The sequence below is a fragment of the Electrona antarctica genome, assembly GCF_951216825.1.
Source record: "Electrona antarctica genome assembly, chromosome: 6".
In the NCBI taxonomy this organism is placed as follows: domain Eukaryota; kingdom Metazoa; phylum Chordata; class Actinopteri; order Myctophiformes; family Myctophidae; genus Electrona; species Electrona antarctica.
In genome coordinates this window covers 15,622,272-15,645,354 of record NC_136811.1, presented here as the reverse complement: position 1 = coordinate 15,645,354, position 23,083 = coordinate 15,622,272, and the positions used below count along the sequence as shown (strand labels likewise).

Below are 23,083 nucleotides of genomic sequence, written 5' to 3'. Positions count from 1 at the left end.
TATGAGTCGGCGGGAAACTGTTCATATCTGGCCTACATATACACAGTACATCTAGCCCACGTTCCATAACCCCAGTGGTGTGTGTGTGTGTGTGTGTGTTGTTCTTAAAATGTTAATTTCCTTGGGAAGCGCTGGCTGTTTCGAGGCAGAACAGGACTAATCTAGAACACAGTATAGCACGGCACGGGGTTCCTCGTTCTGCCACTCTGCTCTCTCAAAGCCCTGCGCTTTGACACAAATTCAGATTGTTGATTGAGATATCTTATATAGCTGCCTTCTCCATGTCCCCTTTCCTTATGAATCTGTGCCCATTGCGCTGCATGTGTATGAATGTGTATTAGGCCTACTGTTGATTTTGACAGCAAATTTTTATTTAGTTTTAGTCATGGTCCTTTGAGGACATTTTAATTTAGTTTTAGTCACATTTTAGTCGACTTAATCAACTGAAGATTTAGTCGACTGAAATGTATTTTGGCAGGCCTTGATGGCGTCGTGATGGCTGATTTTATACTTGGTTGAATGCTGAAAATAGCCGAACGTGTCGCAGCGCAACGTGTTGTGTGCTTGTAGATCTGCTATTTTTCAGCACACAACCAAGTCTAAAATTACCTGTCTACTGGATCTCTTCTCCACTAGTCCCTCCCATTATAGTTTTAGTCGACGGAATCAACACTAATTATGTATGTACACGTACGTATGTACGAATGTATACCTTGGTGTGTATGGATGAATATGCACTGTGAGCAAGTGGTCTCATAAATGTTGATTTCGTTGACTAATACTATGCCGAAAAATGTTTGTCTACTACCTGTTTTCACTGACGAAAACTAAATGGAAACTAGATGAAAACTAAGCTATGCTGACTAAAACTAAGACTAGGGGCTCTATTTCCATCCATGCTAAACCCCTTATCCCTAAACATTGTTGCCTTATTTTTACTATTTTTAAGACTTTTTAATAGTTAAAATAGCCAATCTACAAGCTCACAACTAGACTAGACTAAAAACTAGACTTAGGAAGGGACTAGTGGACAAGAGATCCAGTATAAGTAAAATACACAAGTCATTTTACACTTGGTTGCATGCTGAACATAGCAGATCTACAAGCTCGGTATTTTCAGCAAGTGTAAAATCAGTCATTACAACGGCATCATGCAAGGCCCGACAAAATACATTTTAGTCGACGAAAACTAGACTAACACCAAAACATTCCGGGTGACTAAAATGTGACTAAAACTAAATGAAGCCTGACTGACTAAAGGTAACATCTACATTTGCTGTCAAAATCAACACAGGTGTCAATCATCAGCCACTGGGGTTTTGTCCATAATGAGCAGGTAACGTGGCAGAGAGTGTGCACAATCGACTGCGCTAATCCCCCAGAACGTATGGGACTAATCCCTATGGAAAACACAAGCACATCCAAGTGTGCATGACCGTGCATACATTCTCTCTCTTTCGCCCTCTCGCCGTCTTGCTTACACTGCATGCACGCACGCACGCACGCACGCACGCACGCACGCACGCACGCACGCACGCACGCACGCACGCACGCAAAAGGTGCACACGCGCACAATATCTTAACAAATACCGGTAGCTGAACTTGAAGCAACGCATGAAACTTTGTGTGTGAAACTGAAACCCCCTTCTACATTTCATGTGTGTGTGTGTGTGTGTGTGTGTGTGTGTGTGTGTGTGTGTGTGTGTGTGCGTGCGTGCGTGCGTGCGTGCGTGCGTGCGTGCGTGCGTGCGTGCGTGCGTGCGTGCGTGCGTGCGTGCGTGCGTGCGTGTGTGTCAGTGTGTGTGTGTGTGTGTGTGTGTGTGTGTGTGTGTGTGTGTGTGTGTGTGTGTGTGTGTGTGTGTGAGAGACAATGCCTGTGGTCTCCGAGACTAGTGCTTCCGTAACACTTGCCATGCAACTTGTTTTATTATTTACTGTCTTTTGTTCCTCTGTATGTGATCTGGACCGTGAGTGTAATAAAGATTGAATTGAATGCATCCCATGTCTATACATACCACTGTTTTAGTGGTCCATGAGAAAATGTTTAAAAATGTAAATAAAATGCCTTTGTTAAATGAATTAAAATGTGTTTAAATAATACAGTATTTCAAAAGTCCATCAAATGTAAGACAATATTTGAAAGCTAATAAATAGATTAAATCATGAAAATAAATCATATTAAGGGCTTGATTTCATTCATTGTACGATACTACCTGTATGTGCAACAATTTATATCAAGTGAAAGGCATTATTTAGCTGAAATATATGAGTGGTCCAGAGCCAAAAGATATATTTTTAATCATTTTCTTTTGAACCACGTGCTGATCTATTCCTATCCCACAGTTTCCCTTATTCCATTCTCTTACTTTATCCAACCTTCCATTAAACCCAATCTGAACGGGAACCCCTTTTGGTGTTTTAAGCATTATGTTATACTTTAGCTATTGAAAAATAGCAGATCTACAAGCTCATAGCGCGGCACTCGGTGCCGCGCTATGAGCTTGTAGGTCTGCTATTTTTGAAAAACCCGTGAAAATGTGGTGCAAATCTTTGAATATATATTCTTTCAGAGTGAACTCAAAATCTTTTAACTCAAATCTTTGCTTCTGCATGGGGGGTGCCTGGAACAACATATTTTCAGATTAATACAGATAATTCTGGGGTCCTTGACATGAAAGAAGTTGAGCACCACTGACATAGAAACATAGGTTTTTCAGAAAACTGTCATGATTTAGAAGACATTTTGTAGAATCGAGCTCAGGTCGAAATGGGTTAAACTCAGGTTAACTGATATTATGACATTTCCTAATAATGATGACTCAATCAGGCAAGCTGGTACAACTACTCTTCTTGAGATTCTAACTCCCTTTTCTGTGGAATTCATTAACCTCAGACTTCCCAGTAACTGACAACATTGACACACTTCCACGGAACAGTGCACAAAAGTTTAGTGCACTGTTCTGTGGAAGAACATAGAAAGGGCCCTATCTTGCGTCAGAGGCACTAAACTGATTTGGGGATTACGAGCAAATGGAATCACCACCATGCACGGCACAAATCAAATAACTTCACATCGCATCAACACGCCCACACCTCTACCCGCAAATATAGGAGTCGGCAAAATGTATAGTGGGTTGTGTTAGTTAGTTAGTTTTTTTAGTTAGTTTCATTTCAGTCACATAACTCACGAATAGATTTAAAGGAGCATTCAGTGATTTGGATGATTTGGAAAAACCCCCGGTCCGCCCCGGTAACAAGATGTGCACATGCACACGCTCTACAGTGGGGGAAGTACAACAGACCAACAGCACGTGCACCAAGGCCCGCCCCACTCGATCATGATTGGAGGAAGGCCCCTCTCATCCTGATTGGATGAAGGCTTTGCCACCCAAAGCCCAAACCGAAACTAGGGTTTTTTTGACCCCAGGGGCTCATTGGGGACAGGGAGGAACTCCTTATATGGTCAGCACACTTTATAGTATGGAGGATTATCCAAAAAATAAGAAAAAATAAGTGATATTTGAATGAAGTGAAATCACTGAATATACCTTTAACCAATATTTATTATAAGAATGAGAATACAAGTGTGCATATAATATTTTATCTTGGCGTTCGGCTCTGCTACATTTTTCTCCCTGCTCGGCACAATCAAACACCATCATTAAACATTAAGAGCAGGGAGATAGATATACAATAAACCCCCCATGGGGAACATAAATAACAGAGCCCACCGGTGGTGCTGGGGTGGCGGTGGGAGCAAACATCACATAACAACCAGGAACCATAGCAGAAGGAAGAGCATGCAGTCTAGTGAGCTTAAGTAGCCCGCCCAATTGGTCAGCTGACTGCCACATCAGCGAATGACATGTGGGTGTTGCACACACTGAATACACCCACATAGTAAAGCAGCATATTAACCCCTTGAGTATACTGTATGTATGCGCCCTTGAGCACGACATGAAACCCCTCGAGTATATCTGACTGAACTAACTCCGCAAGCTACGTATCATTTATTGTCCACAATGTGGAAATTTGTCTTCGGTCTCATAAACAACAGTACATGCGTAGTAGGTGGAGGCGTTGGTTACACGTTTTATAAATCCGGTCAGTATTTTCACTGAAATTGAGTTTTGCTGTCAATATATGTGCCTAAATATTTAAAATTGTCAACTATACCTCCACTATTTGTCCACTAATTGTAATGGACTGCACAGGTTCCTTTTCATGAAGGACAGGTTATTTTGTTTTTGTCACATTGACCCCTATTAAAGGAGCTTTTATCGCACCATACGGCAAGATACCGTTTACGGATAGTGGAAGGTTCTAAACCCACTATATGCGGGTAGGGTACGGCATGGCATACAGTACCCCATTTTGACCTGAGATCAGATTCTAAAAATGTCTTCTACATCCTGACAGTTTTCTTAAAAAGCTATGTTTCTATGTCAGTGGTTCTTCGATTTTTCAAAAATAGCAGACCTACAAGCTCGTAGCGCGCCACTCGGTGGCGCGCTATGAGCTTGTAGATCTGCTATTTTTCAATAGCTAAAGCATAATGTAATGCTAACACCAAAAGGGGTTCCCGCCCAAAAAATGGGTTTTAAGGGCCCAAAATCTTCACTTTGATACATTACTAAATGCATGGTCAGGGACCACATGCAATACCTCCACAGACCACCAGTGGTCCACAGACCACCTGTTGAAAACCCCCTGTATTATAAAGTACACACACAAAATACAGAGCATGGTCGATAAAATGCTCTTTTGGGAAATAATGTAAGACCAGTTCATAATGCAACCAGATGTAATCTTGCCCACCAGTTCCTTCCTGCACGTGGACAGGACAGACCAGTGCTAAACTCCCCCCCCCCAACACCGGGAACCCCTTTTGGCGTTAGCATTATGTTATGCTTTAGCTATTGAAAAATAGCAGATCTACAAGCTCATAGCGCGCCACCGAGTGGCGCGCTACGAGCTTGTAGGTCTGCTATTTTTGAAAAATCGAAGAACGACTGACATAGAAACATAGCTTTTTCAGACAAGACAGACCAGTGCTAAACTCCCCCCCAACACCAGTGAGCTTATAGAGGTCATTAGCGGCGGTGATCCCAGCGCCATCCGTGGCTGACCCTGGGCTGACCTGGTCCCTGCCAGGGCGCGCTGGTGACAGGGCTTACCCACACGGCACACCGCACGGGACCGGCTTTTAACCATGCTAGTTTAGCACTGCGTTACGGGCAGACAGAAGGCTAATAGGAAGACGCTGGAGGGAGGTCCATATGCGACAACAGCATGCACTGCTGTGAGGGCTCTCTCCGCGTGCACGAATACACACACACACACACGCAGGCACACACACACGCACGCACGTACACACGCACGCACGCACGTGTAATGCTTACTGGTAAAAAAAAAAAAAAAGTGCTTATTTAAACGTTTTCAATCATATCAGGGCACGTGTGTGGCACAGGTGTGTATGAAACCCGGCTATACGCTTGAGTTATACTTAGTTTTGCGGGTTTACGTGTGGATTGGCTATTTTCGGGGAGTGACACCAACACGTAAATAAGTATAAAAAAATCACCCTTTAAAGGACCACTTCACCACTTTTCAACATCTCTTCATATAATTGGTCCTCACTAATGTTCATGATAAAACACCACAATTTTTTCATACTTAGTCTGTGTCTCATAGGAGGGCTTTGGGCAGTTCGGACACCCGTCCACCAGTGACATCATCATTAGGCAGTTTTTTTTAAAACAAGATTTGTTTTAAAATATATTTAGATTTGTATTATCGTGAGAACGATGGCTTCAACTTTTGCATGGCAACTTTTCAGGAAAAGAAAGCCTGCCGTTTCTATTAGCTTGGATTCACCATCGATGATGTCACTGGTGGATGGGTTTCTGAACTGCCCACAGCCTTCCTATGAGACACAGACTGAGTAGGAAGAAATTGTGGTATTTTATCGTGAACATTAGTTAGGACCAATTATAGGAAGAGAAGTTGAAAAGTGGTGAAGTGGTCCTTTAATGTTTTCGCTTTATTTTCAGATATCAAAATGCTCTGGTGCAACTCTATGGTGTCACGGAATAGCTATTTACAATACAGTTCTACAAGCTACCATCAGAGTGACATTTAAATTCCAAAACAACAACACCAAAATGTACATGTTTCTATTACATTTAAAGAGAGCTTGTCCTTGTCCCCTGGAATTTATGTGGCACATTGAGCACTGAACACCAGAGCTCTGTAGATTGAAAGTACGCCGTCTCAATTGTCATTTTATTTAATCATCAAAATGTACATCTACATGACTGTAATGTAATGTAATGTATGAGCAGATATATGGAGTGGGGAAATCACAGACTCAGGTGAAAAGTAATAAATTGCATTGTCAGTTTTCTTTTGTCTTTTATTTTTACACTGATGCCTTAATAAGGCTTAATTGTTATAGTTAAGTCTTCAACATTCTGTGTGTGTGTGTGTGTGTGTGTGTGTGTGTGTGTGTGTGTGTGTGTGTGTGTGTGTGTGTGTGTGTGTGTGTGTGTGTGTGTGTGTGTGTGTGTGTGTGTGTGTGTGTGTGCGTGTGTGTGTGCGTGTGTGTGTTTAGTGCATACTAAAGTGAAAAATAGAACGGGCGCGAACCAAACACGCACGAACCCAGTAACCTAATGATTCATCTGATTTAGAAAATGTCTGCCTCACACTTTAGCTTTATTTGCAACGAGGCTAAAGAACTAATTCACTTTCTGTGTCTCTTTCAAGTCCTCCTAGTGAAATATAATTTGGGTTTCTCTGTGAACGTATTCATCTATTTTTCAATTTCCGAGAAAAGGAGCCTCTCGCCGACATTGGTGTAAAAATAACTTCTCTCACTGCCGGGCCAATGAGCAGAACTTCCTTATCAAGCCCCTGCTATGTGGCTGCAGCACACGGCTAACACAACACACACCCTCTGGTAGGCCATGAATTGCTATTTATTTTGAATGGTAACGTTTTGCGTTCTTCTTATGTATTGGTCCCTCTCATGTGATGTTTGTACTTTTGTCTCTTTTTCTACTGTATGAATATGTGATGTGAATATGTGTCTTTGTGTTTTTAGAGCACTGAAACAAATTCCAATCAACTCTGTTGACATGGCAATAAAGTATTGAATCTTATATTATATGTACTCTATAATATACGGTATACATACATAAACTGTAGATATTTTTTTATATACAACACGCACGCGCACAGTGCACACACACACACACACACACGCACGCACGCGCACACACACACACACACACACACACACACACACACACACACACACACACACACACACACACACACACACACACACACACACACACACACACACACACACACACACACACACACACACACACACACACACACACAGGGGTGCGCGACATGAAAAGGTTAATGGTGGTGCTATGGTTTGATTTAAAATATATTAACATATTATTCCAATATATGGCAAGTATATGCATAATATAGCCTATGCTGCATATATAAGCCATATTCAGGTTAATATGTGCATATATGTGGATAAATAGGAAATGTATGTGTCTATATAGCTTATGCAATTTATATTTCCATGTGGGGGTGCGTCAGCTAGGTCAGGAGATAACAGGGGGTGCATGGCCAAAAGGGTTTGGGAACGACAGAAAAAATAAGAAAAGTATAGGTCAAAATATTCTAACACCATCCATGACCAGAGAATGGTCATCATGGATGTCGGTCCACCAACACAGTGGTATAGAGACTAATTCCCTCTCCAAGGGACTCCCCACAGAATTATTTAATAATAATAAAAAATAATAATAATAATAAGTATTTATTATGTATTATTATTATTATTATAGTTTTTTTTTTTATTCAGTGGGAAATGGAAAGCAGTCTATCTCTTAGGTCCTTTATTTTGTACAGAGCTACACAATCTAAGAATGTGCTTTAACTCAAACATAAAATACTCCAACGTATCTATTTTTATGTATTTTTCCTTAACAACTGCCGCCTACTTTACAGTTAGAATTTACTCGCATCATTCCTCGTGAAATGCTATTTCACCGAACGCACACGTCAACACCATGTAAATCTGCTTGTTGTGTGCTGTGTGTCCTGTTCTTGTTATTATTAGAATAATTGCTGGGCTTTTCACAAATCCTCCAAAACTTGTAAAGTATTCCTCTCTAGTGGTCAATGGATTCTCAGACCAACACACACACACACACACACACACACACACACACACACACACACACACACACACACACACACACACACACACACACACACACACACACACACACACACACACACACACACACACGCACACAGAAAGCAACTCTGACCTGTGCCGGGCCGTCCCATGATGATGTCCTTGCGTGGGGGTGCAGGGTGCAGGCTCTCCGCTGGGAGGATGAGGGGCAGCAGGGCGGTAGGAGACGGGTGACAGGGCACCGGCTGCTGCACCTCACCTCCAAACCCTGTCCCTCTGTCCCCCTCTCGGCCCCCCGGCGGGCTGGCGACGGGCTGGCTGGGCACGGACGCCGCCGTGACCACGGGTCCGACAGCGAGGGACAGAGTGTGTAGGCTGGGGTTGGTTGGCGCGGGGGAGGCGCCGGCAGTGGGCAGGGAGGACGGCGGCATCGGAGAGACCAGCAACAGAGTCTGGGCGGGGTTCCTCAGGAGGACGGCGCCGCTGGCAGCGTTGATGGGAACGGGCACCTGGAGGCCGGCGAGGGGCTGAGGCGGGAGGGGAGCGAGGCCGGCCTCCTTGGAGGAGATGGTCAGCTCCCCTCCGTCTCCTCCTCCTCCGGCTCCTCTCCCCAGGGGCACCTCGGTGAACTTGGCCAACGGAACCTCGGGGTTCCGCACGATGACCGGGGAGTCCCGCAGGGCCTGCTGGGAGACCGGGACGGCGCGCCGGGGCCCCCCTCCCTCCGGGGGGAGGGGAGAGGGGGGCGCGGGCGACACCAGGAGAGGAGGAGGGGATGCGGCCGTGGCAGTGGAGGAGGAGGAGGAGGGGGGCTGAGCGGAGGAGGGGGTGGCGACTCCCCGCGGACGGGGGAAGGTGGGCGCGTGCGCGCACGAGTGCGAGGCGGGCGTCTGTGGAGAGAGCACCCTGAAGGAGCCGTGGAGCTCGCCCTGCTCCAGCTCCGCCTTGGGGGTGTAGTCGTGGTGGTGCGAGGAGGGGGGAGGGGGCAGGGGAGGAGGGCCGTCGGGCTTACGCCTGCTCGGGCTCATGGGCACCGTGAACGTCAGGTTGGTGTGAAAGGAGGGCTGGATGCCCGTGGCCTGTCTCTCTCCTCCTGCCCCGCTACCGCCCGGGACCGGACCTTTGCCTCCCCCCGTCCCGCTGGGCTGCCGGTGTCTGCGGTGGGAGAGCACGGGCGAGGCGGTGATGGGGGAGAAGTTGGCCGGCCGAAAGAGGGGCGACGGCGAGGGCGAGGGGGCGGGGGAGAAGGGCGACTGGTTGGAGATGGGGGAGAAGGAAGGGGTGCACGAGCGTGAGCTCCCCAGCGACACCAGCATGGTGGCGGCCTCGCACTCGTCAAAGTCGAAGCGGGAGGAGAGCTCGTGGGGCAGCAGCGAGGGGAGCACGAGCCGAGGCCGGGAGTCGCCGCCCCGGCTGCTGCTCCCGGCCTCGCTGCTCTCCCTGGACGTGTCGTCCCAGTCCAGCTCGCTGCTCGCTCTCCCCCGCATGTCGGAGGGAGTCACCGTGCCCGAGCTGCTCCCTCCGCGCTCCCCTCCCCCGCCCACCTCCATCTCCTTGGTCCTCATGGACAGGTGTCGGGAGCAGTACCCGCGGCGCTGCGACTCCTTCATGCAGCCGTCCCGCGAGCACAGCCTCCGCCACTGCTTGCCGTTGAACTTCTTGCGGATGCCGTTGGGCGTGCACACCACGTCGCCCTTCTTGTACTTCTGCTGCACGAGGGACAGGGGGGTCCGCGAGCGTGACGACGCAGAGGAGGACCCCGAGCCGCCGCCGCCGCCGGGCGTCGGAGTCTGTGTGGGCGTGGACTTGGATGACGGCAGGCTGGGTGGGGCTGGGGAGGAGGAGGGAGGCTGGGGGCTGGCCAGGGTGGCCACGTGCGGGGGTCCTCCCAGGCCGCGGACCACGGCGAGGTGCGGGGAAGAGGTCGGAGGGTAGCTGGGGGGCTTGGAGAGGATGTGTCGGTGCTGAGGGGTCCCCGTCCTGGGCTTGGGGGTGCCGGCGAGGCCCATGTTAAAGTGGGACACCTCCATATCCTCGTCTGGCGTGTTGGGCGGCTGTTTCCGTCCCTCGTCGTGACCGTGGGCTCCTCCGCCGGCCGCCGCGCCCACCGTCACGTTCGCCGCGGGGTGGATGGGTGGAAGCACGTTCCCGTAGCGATGGCCCCCGACCAACACCACCCCCGGGGGGGAGAAGCCGTGCCCCAGTCTGCCGCCCCCGGCTCCCAGAACGCCCATGCCGATGCTCAACTGGCACACCTCCCGCTCCACCTCCATCTCTTCCCGACGTTCCCGCTCCTCCCTCTCTCTCTCCCGCTCTCTCTCCTTCTCCCTCCCGCCGTCCAGATGCGGGACGTCCCAGGGAGGCGTGAGGAGTCTCAGGCTCTGTCTGGACACCCACACCGCCTGGGCTTTGGCTCTCCTCTTCTCCTGCTCCTCCACGCTCCTCCCTCCCACCTCCTCCTCCTCCTCCTCCTCCTCCTCCAGAGTGTCTCTGTCCTCGCGGAGGAGCACCCGGTACGGGAAGGACACGGCGGGGTGCGGGTCCACCTGGGACACCACTCCTTCCCTGTACACCAGCGGACCCCCGTCCTCCCCCCCTCCGAAAGGCACACACACCCGGGTGGCCGCGGCCACGGCGGCCGTGCCGGGCGGGGCCGCGTCCAAAATGAACTCCACCACGGAGCCGGCGTTCCCCGCCGCCGGCGGTGTCGTGGAGGCCCCGCCGCGGAAGGGGTACTGCGTCAGCCCCTCCTCCCCTTGGAGCTGGATGTCCACACTCCCCCCGTTCACTCTGCGCACCACGCCGGGCCTAAACACCGGGGACGGGGCTCCCGGGGCTCGCTCCCTGCCCCGGCCACTGTTCCTCCTCAACCGCCGGGCCAGGACCCTCTGGTTCTTCAGGCCCTTGGCCAGCGCTTCTGCCAAACCCTCGGACAGACTGACTTCTCTGGAGAGAGAAAGGGAGTTAAGGGGGAGGGGAGGCGGGTGCAAGGGGCTCTTCCCACGGTGGTTTGGCCCTGGCGTCTCCGTGGCCTCCAGGTCAGCAGAGTGCTCACTGGCTGTATCAGTGGAGGACGAGCGGGCGGAGTGAGACCCGGCCCTCTCTGTTCCCACTTCCCCGCCGTGGGATTCTGCTGTCCTGGGAGCTCCTCCTACCTCCATGGAGGCGACTCCGGGGAGACGATTGGTGTCTGTAGATTTACTCTCGTCAACTGGTGCCAAAGGCGGATTTCCTGAGCTAGAATTATTTCTACTACTATTACTGCTGCTATTGCTAATACTAGAACTACTGTTGCTGCTGTTGGCGGTGGCATTGACACCACCACCAGCAGCAGCAGCAGCAGTACTTGCACTGTTACCATTAGTATTACTGTTGATGCTACTGCTGATGCTATTGGTCATGCTGTTCAAGCTGTTACTTTTACTGTTACTTTGACTTGTGTCATTGTAGTAACTGTTGTGCGTGGGCCTGGCGGCCAGGATGCTAGCATTAGCGCTGCTAGCAAAGTGCTCATAGGTGTACTTCTTCTTGGGGACGCGGGCTTTGAAGGTGGCCGTCTTCCGGCTGGACACCGAGTGATTGGCGGACAGGTGATTGGCGGGGGGCGCGGCCGTGGACGGCGACATCGGGCTGGGGTTTGAGGTAGGCGTGGCTATGGAATGGTTTGAAGGGGCGCTGTTGTCGCCGTTGGTCCCCGCTGTCTTCTTCTCTTTGTCCTCCTCTTTTTTCTCCGTCTTCTCCTCACTCTTCTTCACGTCTTTTGCTGCGGTCTTCCTGAGCTCCTCGGGCTCCTCCTTCTTCGGCGCGTCGCTGTTTGCGACCGCCTCTTTCAGGGAGCCGACGGTGGGGGCCGCGGCGGGGGTGGGCGGGGCGGGTTTGGAGGGCGCGTGCTGCAGGCCTTTGGTGGGGGTCTCCCTCCTGACTCTGTCTCTCCTGGCGTCTTTCTCTGGCGCCGCCTGGGAGCCCCCTCCTCTCCTTCTGCCCCCCCGGGCCCTGGCGGACGGCGGCGAGCGGCCTCCGTGTTTCTTCAATGGCCTCATGCCTTCTTTACTCTTTTTTTTCTTTTATTCTGTTTTCGCTTTTATTGGAATGACTTTCGCCGTGCTCCTTTTCTTACGTTCCTAAGGCACCCCTTGTTCTTCTATCTTTCCACCTCTTTCTTTCTCTCTTGGGCCTGATTTGCCGTCCTTGTTCCTTCCTCCGTACTGTGGGCTGAAGAAGGAGGAATAGAAACACAGAAAGAAGAGAGGGGGAGAGAGAGAGAGAGAGAGAGAGAGAGAGAGAGAGAGAGAGAGAGAGAGAGGGGGGGGGGGGGGGGGGGGTATTAGACAGGTGGTCATTTATTATGTTCATCATCAGAAATGGCTGAGATTAGAAATGATGTCATAGCTGGAAGTCTGCGCAGCACTGCACTCAGCCTCACACGCACTGCCTCGGTATCTGTGTGTGTGTGTGTGTGTGTGTGTGTGTGTGTGTGTGTGTGTCTTGTGCTTTGTGTACACACTAACTCCATACATCAGTGATTCATTCCAAAATGAGGCAACCTCCATATTTCTTCTCCCATTGACACGCACTCGTACAAAATTGATTGTTGGCGTGAAAAGTAAAACACGCCGGGGGTTATATTATATTCCTAAAATCCTGAGTCATGATTCAGATAGAAAGCCCTTTCCTTATAAAACAGCTCTGTGTGTTGAAGAGAGAGAGTCGTAAAACGACTACATATTGATGGGTTAAAAGAAACCACACACGGTAAACTGTTAATTCAACTCCGGAAAAACTAAATTCACCAGAGATTTAAATGAACATTGAGGATGTTATAATAATATTAAAGCTGCACTATGTCGACTTTCCTCTTCTACCCTGGATTTGAACCCGGGTCTCTGCACAGGCAAGTCCTGACGGTTTTACCTTTGAGCTAATAGAGCCTGCCTACTTGCTCAGGGGATATATTTAATCTTGACCTTCAGGTCAAACTTTGGGTCAAACCAGAAACAGGATTGTGTCAAAGGTCATGTCTCACCTATAGACACAGAGTCTAAATGTTACAATAGAAGAGCAGGGAGAACAATACAAGATAATTAACATACTCTACCATACAGATTGTATAAGTTATTATATTGTATTACTATTAAAGGACCACTTCACCACTTTTCAACCTATCTTCATATAATAGGTCCTCACTAATAATCATGATAAAATGGCACGATTTTTTTCTACTCAGTCTGTGTCTCATAGGAGGGCTGTGGGCAGTTTAGAAACCGTCTTCCAGTGACATCATCATTAGGCAGATTATTTTTTAAACAAGATTTCTTTTTACAAAAATGTTTAGATTTTCATTATCGTGAGAACGATGGCTTCCATTTTCGCATTGCAACTTTTCAGGACTAGAAAACCTGCAGTTTCTATTAGCTTGTATTCCCCATCGATGATGTCACTGGAAGACGGTTTCTGAACTTTCCACAGCCGAGACACAGACCGAATAGAAAAAAATTGCGCCATTTCTTCATGATTATTAGTGAGGACCTATTATATGAAGATAGGCTGAAAAGTGGTGAAGTGGTCCTTTAACATACTCGAACCATACAGATTGGACAAAATTACATTGTGTTGCATGAAACAAGAATACTGCAATGAAAAAGCATTTCAGTTAATTATGTCAACAGCAAATTTAAGGTTTAAATAAAGACATTTTAAGTTAAAGGTGAAAAGAGAAGGCACATGGAGAAAAGGCTGGACAATTAGATGAAAATATATTACATTGTTAGAAGTCTGCGCATGACTCCACTTTCCAAGCCAAAACACATGCAAAGATGTGTGCGTAGTCGTACACACTGAAAACACTTAGTCAAAGCAAAATGACTCCATGCGCATCACACTACCCACAAAATGTACACACACACACACACACACACACACACACACACACACACACACACACACACACACACACACACACACACACACACACACACACACACACACTACAATATGCACGCGCACGCATGCAGAGAGATACTCATAAGCTTATACTATGCTCTCCCTAAACCCTCCTGTAACTGTTACTGTTGACCTGCTGTATGACGGGGCACCTTTCTCTGTTCTCACACCACACTGTATACAGTCCACATACATACTGTACATACTACTGTATGTAACAGGTCTGGAGGTGACCGCTGAGAGGTCCCACAGAGATTGAGAGACATAGAGAGAGAGAGAGAGAGAGAGAGAGAGAGAGAGAGAGAGAGAGTACATGCAGCTGTTTGGCCGTTCAAACAGGCCTTCGCTGTGTAGTCACTAGTCACTGGCAGTGTTGATTTCGTCGACTAAAACTAAGACGAAAGATGTTCGTCGACTACCCTTTTCCACTGACGAAAACTAAATGGAAACTAAATAAAAACTAGGCTATGATTACTAAAACTAAGACGAAATATACTGACATATTTTGTCAACAAATAAAAACTAGACTAAAATGTTAGGAAGGGACTAGTGGACGGTATAAGTCATTTTACACTTGGTTGCATGATGAAAATAGCAATCTACAAGCTCACAACGCGTCGCACTGCGACGCGTTGTGAGCTTGTAGATCTGCTATTTTCAGCAAGTGTAAAATCAGTCATTACGACGACATCATGGCCCGCCAAAATACATTTTAGTCGACTAAATCAACTGTAGACTTAGTCGACTCAAATCTTATGATATTTAGTTGACTAAAACTGGACTAACACTAGAACATTCCAGGTGACTAAAATGTGACTAAAACTAAAGGAAATTATTCAAAAGACTATGACTAAAACTAAAATCAAAATTTGCTGGCAAAAACAACACTGCTAGTCACTGGGAGTTTCCAGGGTCTTTGTGGCACACGAAGGCCTCTCTCCCTCTCTCTTCTCTTTCTTCCACTCTATTCTCCAGCATCTCTCAAGTCTTTCCCGGTCTGCTTTTCTTTACGTCCATCCGTCCGTCCTCTTCTCATGTCACACGGCGGATGTTTTGGAGGAGGAGGGGTTGGGAAAAAAAGGCAACAAATTTAGAATAATCTTCCGTGTCGTAATGTGCTCAAACTGGGAGAAATTAAAAGGCTGGCACAGGATGAGGCGTGCTGCTCACTGAGGCAAAACAACAAAGAGTAGGAAACTGTGGCACACTATCGCACACGTGCACACACACACACACACACACACGCATGCACACCCACACAGCTACACATACAGTCACAAACATGTTGTTTACACACACATTCATACGCATGGAAAAACAAAGAACTGTACAAACACAATATCAAGACTAGCATACGCACACACACACACACACACACACACACACACATACACACACACGTGCGCACGCACACACACACGCATACTCACACACACGCACCAGCACATCCTGTCCTGGACAGAGGAAAAGTTTGTCACACATCACGCATTAGGCTACACACCCTGCAGTGACCATGTGTTTTTAACTGTTTGTTTGCAGGGACAAAAACAGCAGCCAATGAAAGCTAGTCACGGCCCGCTGCCACTTCCTGCCGTGCGCCATAACATGTCTTCCTGTTTCGCGCATCAACTCCCAAAGTCATTCTGTCACTCATCATTCAAAGGTTCCATTTAGACCTCTGCCCTCACACGCACACACACACACTCACACTCACACTCACACTCACACACACACACACACACACACTCACACTCACACTCACACTCACACTCACACTCACACTCACACTCACACTCACACTCACACTCACACTCACACACACTCACACTCACACACACTCACACTCACACTCACTCACACACACACACACACACACACACACACACACACACACACACACACACACACACACACACACACACACACACACACACAGGGCTGTCGTGACCATGACAGTGTACTTCACAATAATATTGTCACACAAATAATTGTGATTAAGGATTTCATTGTGTTTATAGCATTGAACAAACACATATAAAAGTCAGTTCGCTTTTAGGATTCGTATAAGCAAAGATTGCACGGGGCAGATATAATAAATAGTTTAAAAAAGATAACAAAACTTGGGTTGTAGATCTGCTATTTCCTCTGTTTAAAATAAATGCATGAACAATTTTGAACATAGAAATAATTATCTTGATTATGCAAAGATACTTGTGATCAGCTCAAATAATTGTGATCAGGTGATTATGTAATAATTATGACGCACACGCACGCGCACACGCACACACACACACACGCGCACACACACACGCGCACACACACACACGCACACACACACACACACACACACACACACACACAGACACACACACACACACACACACACACACACACACACAGTATGAAAACTGGTGGACAGTATGGGACATAAGTAGCCAATAGGAAAATTAAGAGCGACATTTGGACAGGAGACAGTGTAGGAGAGACAGATATTTGGACAGGAGACAGTGTAGGAGAGACAGACATTTGGACAGGAGACAGTGTAGGAGAGACAGACATTTGGACAGGAGACAGTGTAGGAGAGACAGACATTTGGACAGGAGACAGTGTAGGAGAGACAGAGAGTAGGACAGTTGAGAGGGAGACACTGTACTGTAGGAGACAGAGGCCAAAACACCATCCTTATGAGCTTAGCCTTGAGCACCAACATTTGTTTCGATGTTCGAAACAAACTAGAAAGTGAAAACCAGGGAGACCGCTAAGGAATGAGCTTTGCATACTTCACTCCCACTTAGGCAGGCCCAAGGAAAATTCTCTCTTCCTAACCTTACTTTTTTTTCCCTCTAGTAAATTCCATGTCCTGACGAGGTAGCAAGCCAGACGGAATTATTACAGCACTGAAGTTTGTCCATCACAGACAAAGGGAGGGAGCTACAGGAATGCACAGTCATACGACTATGAGTACAAGTACCTATAGTGTTGCCAAGAGGCGTTCACTTCTTGTGATTTTTGCTAGTTGACCAGTTGCCTAGTTTACTAGTCGACTAGTTGTTTAACTAGGCCTACCTATTATGTAAAAAAAAGTTTTTATTTTTTAATAATAGTTTAAAAACTGTGTACATTGGTGACTATAACTATAATCTAGCTGATCTTGAGGCCTACAAAAACGGGGTCAACTAGTACCAACAAGGTCGACTATAGTGGATTTACTAGTCGACTAGTTGAATAGTCGACTAGTTGCTTAAAGCCCTGCAAGTCGCTTGTAAATATTGGTAGTGTTGCGGGTTGCCGTTTTTTAGGGGCTTGTTTCTAAAGTGTAGTTGCTTATTTGGGCTTCCTTGCTAATGCTGTTTAAATCCAGTGGCTCTCAAACCATGCCAAGGACCCCCAAATTGAAATGTATTTGTCCACAGACCCATTTGAAAATGGGTGCCCTAGTCGCTTCTTTTGGGCCTGGCGACCGCTTGTTTCTCTTGCAGAATCTGGCAACACTGCCTATAAGTTAGTACCCATTGATGACAGTGCAGTCAGTGCTGGCTGGAGCCTGTAATGGGAATGTGAGGACTTCATAGTTCAACTGTAGAGACCTCACAATGTACCGTATGGAGGAGAGATGACAGGAGCTGCACACAGACAGACAGACAGACAGACTTACTGACTGACTGGCTACGATCTGATGTAAGCCCAGAAAAATGTGTTTGGTCATGGCCATGGCCTCCAAAAATGCCATTGGCTTTGGCTGATAAGCAGGCTGCAACGTGCGTGCGTGCGTGTGTGTGTGTGTGTGTGTGTGTGTGTGTGTGTGTGTGTGTGTGTGTGTGTGTGTGTGTGTGTGTGTGTGTGTGTGTGGTCATGTAGAGATGTTCAGCTGTATTTCACATGCTGCTCCAACACAATTCTTGGACGTAACATTTCGAGGTATCTGGACAGGGTGCCTAGATAAAACCTAGACTCTTTAGAATTAAATAAGGGCTAGTTCTGTCGTGGTTATGAAGACATGCCTTTGGTAGATGGTAATCTTATACCCCCAGGTCTAAATCAGTTCAACATGGAAAACATGATTTTTTGGTTTAGTAGTCCCTTGATTATTGGAGGGAAATAATATTAATATTATATAATACATTTATGTAAATAAAACAAATCTCCCAACAATGTGATTTGAGCTCAGTTGAATTGAACTACTTAAATAATTCTAAAGATAGATTATAATGTAAAAAATATAAATATAAATATAAATATAAATATAAATATAAATATAAATATAAATATAAATATAAATATAAATATAAATATAAATATAAATATAAATATAAATATAAATATAAATATATTATGTCAAACACATAGCAAAAATCCTGGCTGGACAATTCTGTTTCAGTTTCAATTTGAATGTAATTGTGAGGTAACATATTTTGTCTCATGACCTGAAATCTTATCAGATAAACACTAACGTCATTCTATCTTGCACATCATCGATGTGAAACACCGGCACCAATCGTCATTTTAAAAATGTGAATTAAAAAGGGGGAGGGGAAAGAAAGCCTGGAACTTTCAGCGCGAGCAGAGGAAGGTGACACGACAGAGACGCTATTACAAAGTTTGTGTCGTATAGGCTCTCCGTCAGAATCAGCAGAGGCGAGTTCAGTCATACTTGATCAAAATGGGGGAGAAAGGGCCAGATGTTTGAAGGAAGAGCATCAAGAGATACACACTGGACTGCACTTACATTCTCAATACATCTTCGCTGTCGCGGCAGAAACCTTGTATATCCATATTTCTACTTTTCTGTTTTTGTCCCGGAAATTAGTGCCCTACTTCGTCACAAGGGTGTCAAATAAAAGCAGGGAAACGTGCAATGCAGCACATTGTGAGGCTTGTAGATCGACTATTTTCACTATATATTTTTTTTATAATAATTTTAAAAAAGAGGAATGGTTTTGGACATACAAGGTTTCCACCCGCCTGCAATGACATCATGGACGTTGAGTGGTTCCATGGCGTTAGTGTGGAGCCCTCCTTCACCAGCACAAGGACACTTTCACACAGTAAACACACACAAGTGAGAAGTAAAACACAGTAACATTATACACACAGCTACACGGTGCAGACACACACACACACACACACACACACACACACACACACACACACACACACACACACACACACACACACACACACACACACACACACACACACACACACACACACACACACACACACACACACACACACACATTCCCTTTGCATTATATTGTCTACACACTCTCACAAGAAATTAATCGACAACTCGTGCAAAGTATCACTGCATTGGGGGGGAAAAAAGCAAATAGTTTTTTTTTCACCCACTACTAATGATGTCGTTATCTCAGACTATAAGAATGGAACCCGTTTTGCTTGCATACAAACGTTATTAGGGTCAAGGGATTCTATAGTCACACTGAGAGCATAAACACACACACACACACACACACGCACGCACACACGCACACGCACACACACACACACACACACACACAAGCACTCACAATCAGAAGACTGGATACACATGGACATATACGACATCGACATTACAGACAGATAGACATCCCTGATTTACACATCGGCCCATAAGCCGGTGTTGTGTGCTGAAAATAGCCGATCTACAAGCTCACATCCGCGACACGGATGTGAGGGCACACAACACACAACACCGGCTTATGACGGAGCATAAATTCGGCAACACACACACACGCGCACACACACATGCACACACACACAGGGGTCACTCATAAGGAAATCTCATCTCAATGTCAATGCTAGAGGAAGCAGCAGTTGTACGGTGGGAGAGTAAACATCAATGCTTCTGTTACACTGCAATTTATTACTACTCTACTCTACCATCATAAACCAGCAGCACAATGCCATCTTATTGAACCCCCGCGCCAAGCATGCAACCTATGCCCCACTGCACCATGGCACTGTGTGTGTGTGTGTGTGTGTGTGTGTGTGTGTGTGTGTGTGTGTGTGTGTGTGTGTGCGATCTCGCTGAGACACATATATGATCCAGTATACATACATATAAGATCCAAGTCCATAATGTACGTGATTGACTTTTCTTTGGTTATGTCTACCTTGTTCGACGCAGCACTTCTTGCGTGTGTGTGCGTGCGTGTGTGTGTTTACCAGGCACACTGCAGCTCATCCCTCTCCTAGAAGCGTTTTATGGGGTGTCTGAGCGGGCGCAGGGCTGCAGTGAGTGGGGGGATAGAGATGAGGAGAGGAAAGGAGAGGAGAATGGATACAAATACAACACTACGGGTGGTGGTAGAACCAAGAGAAACCGAGGTGCCGGCCATGGTGTCGTAGCCCACCGTGGCCTTTCTAGCGATGTGGCAGGGCGGCTTTTTACCCTTAACTGGGTCACCGGGGAACACACGCACACATGAAACAGCGAAAAAGGGAAGAAAAGCGGTCTCACACACACAGTCACACACACACACAGACTTTGGTTTTGCTCACTGCAAGTGAGTGGGATGCGATCTCATGACATGCCATATATGACGTGAGCAAAGGAAACATTTTCGTCTGGGTATTTTTTGTGTAGTGAGAGAGAGGGTACAATGCTACGCATCGTACCCTCTACGTGTGTGTGTGTGTGTGTGTGTGTGCGCGCGCGTGTGTGCATGTGTGTGTGTGCAGTGTTTGCAAAACTGTATAGAGAACATCCGTTGTAATGTAGTATGAATAAGGCAGCTGTTTGCCGACCAACGTTTCTGACTACACATTATTATTTATAAAATAAAATAAATATATTGAGGCCTGGGCCATTGAGCACCATGGCCTGTATATCGACCAGGTGGCATTAGCATAGAGCAGAGGGTCCCTGTTTGGGACCAAATGGCAGGACTGCCACCGTCCGCATCATCAACGATCAGCTTCTTTAGAAGAGATCATGCAAAAGAGCTCGAGGACCATCGGGGCTAAATTCACTACATGCATGCGTTACTCAACCAACTGTATCTGCAGAATAGAATAGAAAAAAAGTGGATGTCACTCGTAAAAAAAACATCAATTTATGATCTCTGGAGAGAGATGATATAAAAAGAAAATCACAGTCTGTCTTTAAAACTATATCGAAGATGCACTGATTTTAAAAGCAGTTTTGGAATGCAAGGTAAAGGGACAACACACAGGTCTTTCTTTCTGCCTTGTCAGTATGCCTCTCTCTATTGGTGCTGTAACATACTACTAAGACAATGTCAGGCTAGTATTTGCTGTGTGTGTGTGTGTGTGTGTGTGTGTGTGTGTGTGTGTGTGTGTGTGTGTGTGTGTGTGTGTGTGTGTGTGTGTGTGTGTGTGCGTGTGCGTGTGTGCGTGTGTGTGTTCGTGTGTGAGTGTGTGTGTGTGTGTGTGTGTGTGTGTGTGTGTGTGTGTGTGTGTGTGTGTGTGCGTGCGCGTTCAGAAAGGCAAAAAAAAACACCCCACTAAACTGTTGGTATCGCATACCCCAATCAGACAGGCCTAATAATTATTCTGCATTATGCATACGGTGTTTAACATGTAATTATCTATTACGACCCTCCGACGATCCATCCATCATCCTGGCGAACCATAAAATAAGGCTCCGTTCATCCACAGCTGCTGTCACGAAAAAGTTGAACAAAAGAGGTCGAGCTCTCGGGTTTTTTCCGTTCTTCTTTTTCGTTTCGCTCTAGTAAGCAGCTCGGTAACGTTAGTAGTAGTCGTAGTAGTAGTAGTAGTGGTAGTAGTAGTAGTAGGCTGTAGTAGTACGCCAGAGTCCTGAATGATAATGACAACGTCAGTGCCCGTCCAGAAGGAAAAGGGACGCGGCGTTCTGGTGCTTCAGTTGTTTTTGTCAATGTTGTTTTTTTCTGTTCTTTTTTTGCTTCTACTGCATTTCATACACTGAAAACAACTTAACTATCACAGTGAACAATATTATTATTAATATATATGACTGTCACTCACTGCACGAAAGGGGGATCGAGGCTGCAAACCAACGGTCGATTATTATTTCCCAACGGCAGCACAACATTTCTGCACGAACTATAGAGGCTATACTCGGTACGTTGTGGTACGGCGAGTAACGTACACAACATCGTAAAATAAACCAGAAATTACCGTAAAATGAACGATGCATGTTCAGCAGACTTTAACCGAACATTAGACAAAGTTTTTTAGGCTGTACAGTGAGTACATCCCTCCTCCTCCTCCTCCTTCTGCTAGATCAAGATCTCTTCCTCGGCTGGGTGTCATTCCATTTCTTTGCACGCAATCATACCAACGGTCCCAAAACCGACGGCTGGCAGACAGTAGGTTATATTCTATATCATCATCAGCCCTAGCTGTTGCTAGAGAGAGGGAAAAAAAGGGGGGGAAAGAAATCAAGTCACTAACGTTGCTGCTGCTATTCCGAAGTTTCAACTCACCAGAATACAAACTGCTCCTTCTTTCTTTCACTTGGTCAGAGAAAGATGCACGTCGGTCGCATCTGTGCAGAGTCTGCAGAGTCTGCAGACATCCCTCTGCTGCCTGTCGGCCACAACTGGACGCTCCAAACCGGTACTTTACTTTTCCTCCGTGGATCATCTCTCTCTCTCTCTCTCTCTCTCTCTCTCTCTCTCTCTCTCTTTCTCTCTCGCTCTTCCCCCACAGCAGCAACTCAAATGGGATAAAAAAAACTATCAGTCTCTTTTCCACTACAGTCACAAAATGGTGAATGAACCACTAACAGCTGGGAGATCCGACCAATCAGGGATCGGTGACAGGTACAGTAGCCAATCGGACGAACGAAGGGCGTGGCGACGCGTCTAAGTCCCCTTGACTGAGGGGAGCATCTGACCAATGGGTGAAGGGTGCAGTGCCGAACCGGTACACTGTCCCAAACTTTACAGTATCCAATGAGGA

The 23,083-nt window shown here is 46.7% G+C and overlaps 2 protein-coding genes across 3 annotated transcripts in view; both read right to left on the bottom strand.

Annotated features, from left to right (window-relative positions):
- Nucleotides 1–11,587, bottom strand: part of cicb (capicua transcriptional repressor b) — a 64,347-nt gene extending 52,760 nt beyond the window's left edge. For both annotated transcript variants that reach the window (XM_079504579.1, XM_079504578.1), the window contains exon 1: nt 8,367–11,587. In XM_079504579.1, coding sequence (XP_079360705.1) covers nt 8,367–11,394 — 3,028 coding nt within the window. In that variant the 5' untranslated portion in view covers nt 11,395–11,587. The remainder of the gene's footprint in view (nt 1–8,366) is intronic.
- LOC306924972 (uncharacterized protein) lies at nt 11,441–22,807 on the bottom strand (the record flags this gene model as incomplete). The annotated part of the gene is made up of 3 exons (XM_079503651.1): nt 22,606–22,807; nt 11,702–12,445; nt 11,441–11,444 (listed from the first exon to the last, which is right to left on the bottom strand). The coding sequence occupies exons 2-3, from the start codon at nt 12,271–12,273 to the stop codon at nt 11,441–11,443; spliced, it is 576 nt and encodes a 191-aa protein (XP_079359777.1). The 5' UTR covers nt 12,274–12,445; nt 22,606–22,807.
- Nucleotides 22,808–23,083: the final 276 nt, after the last annotated feature.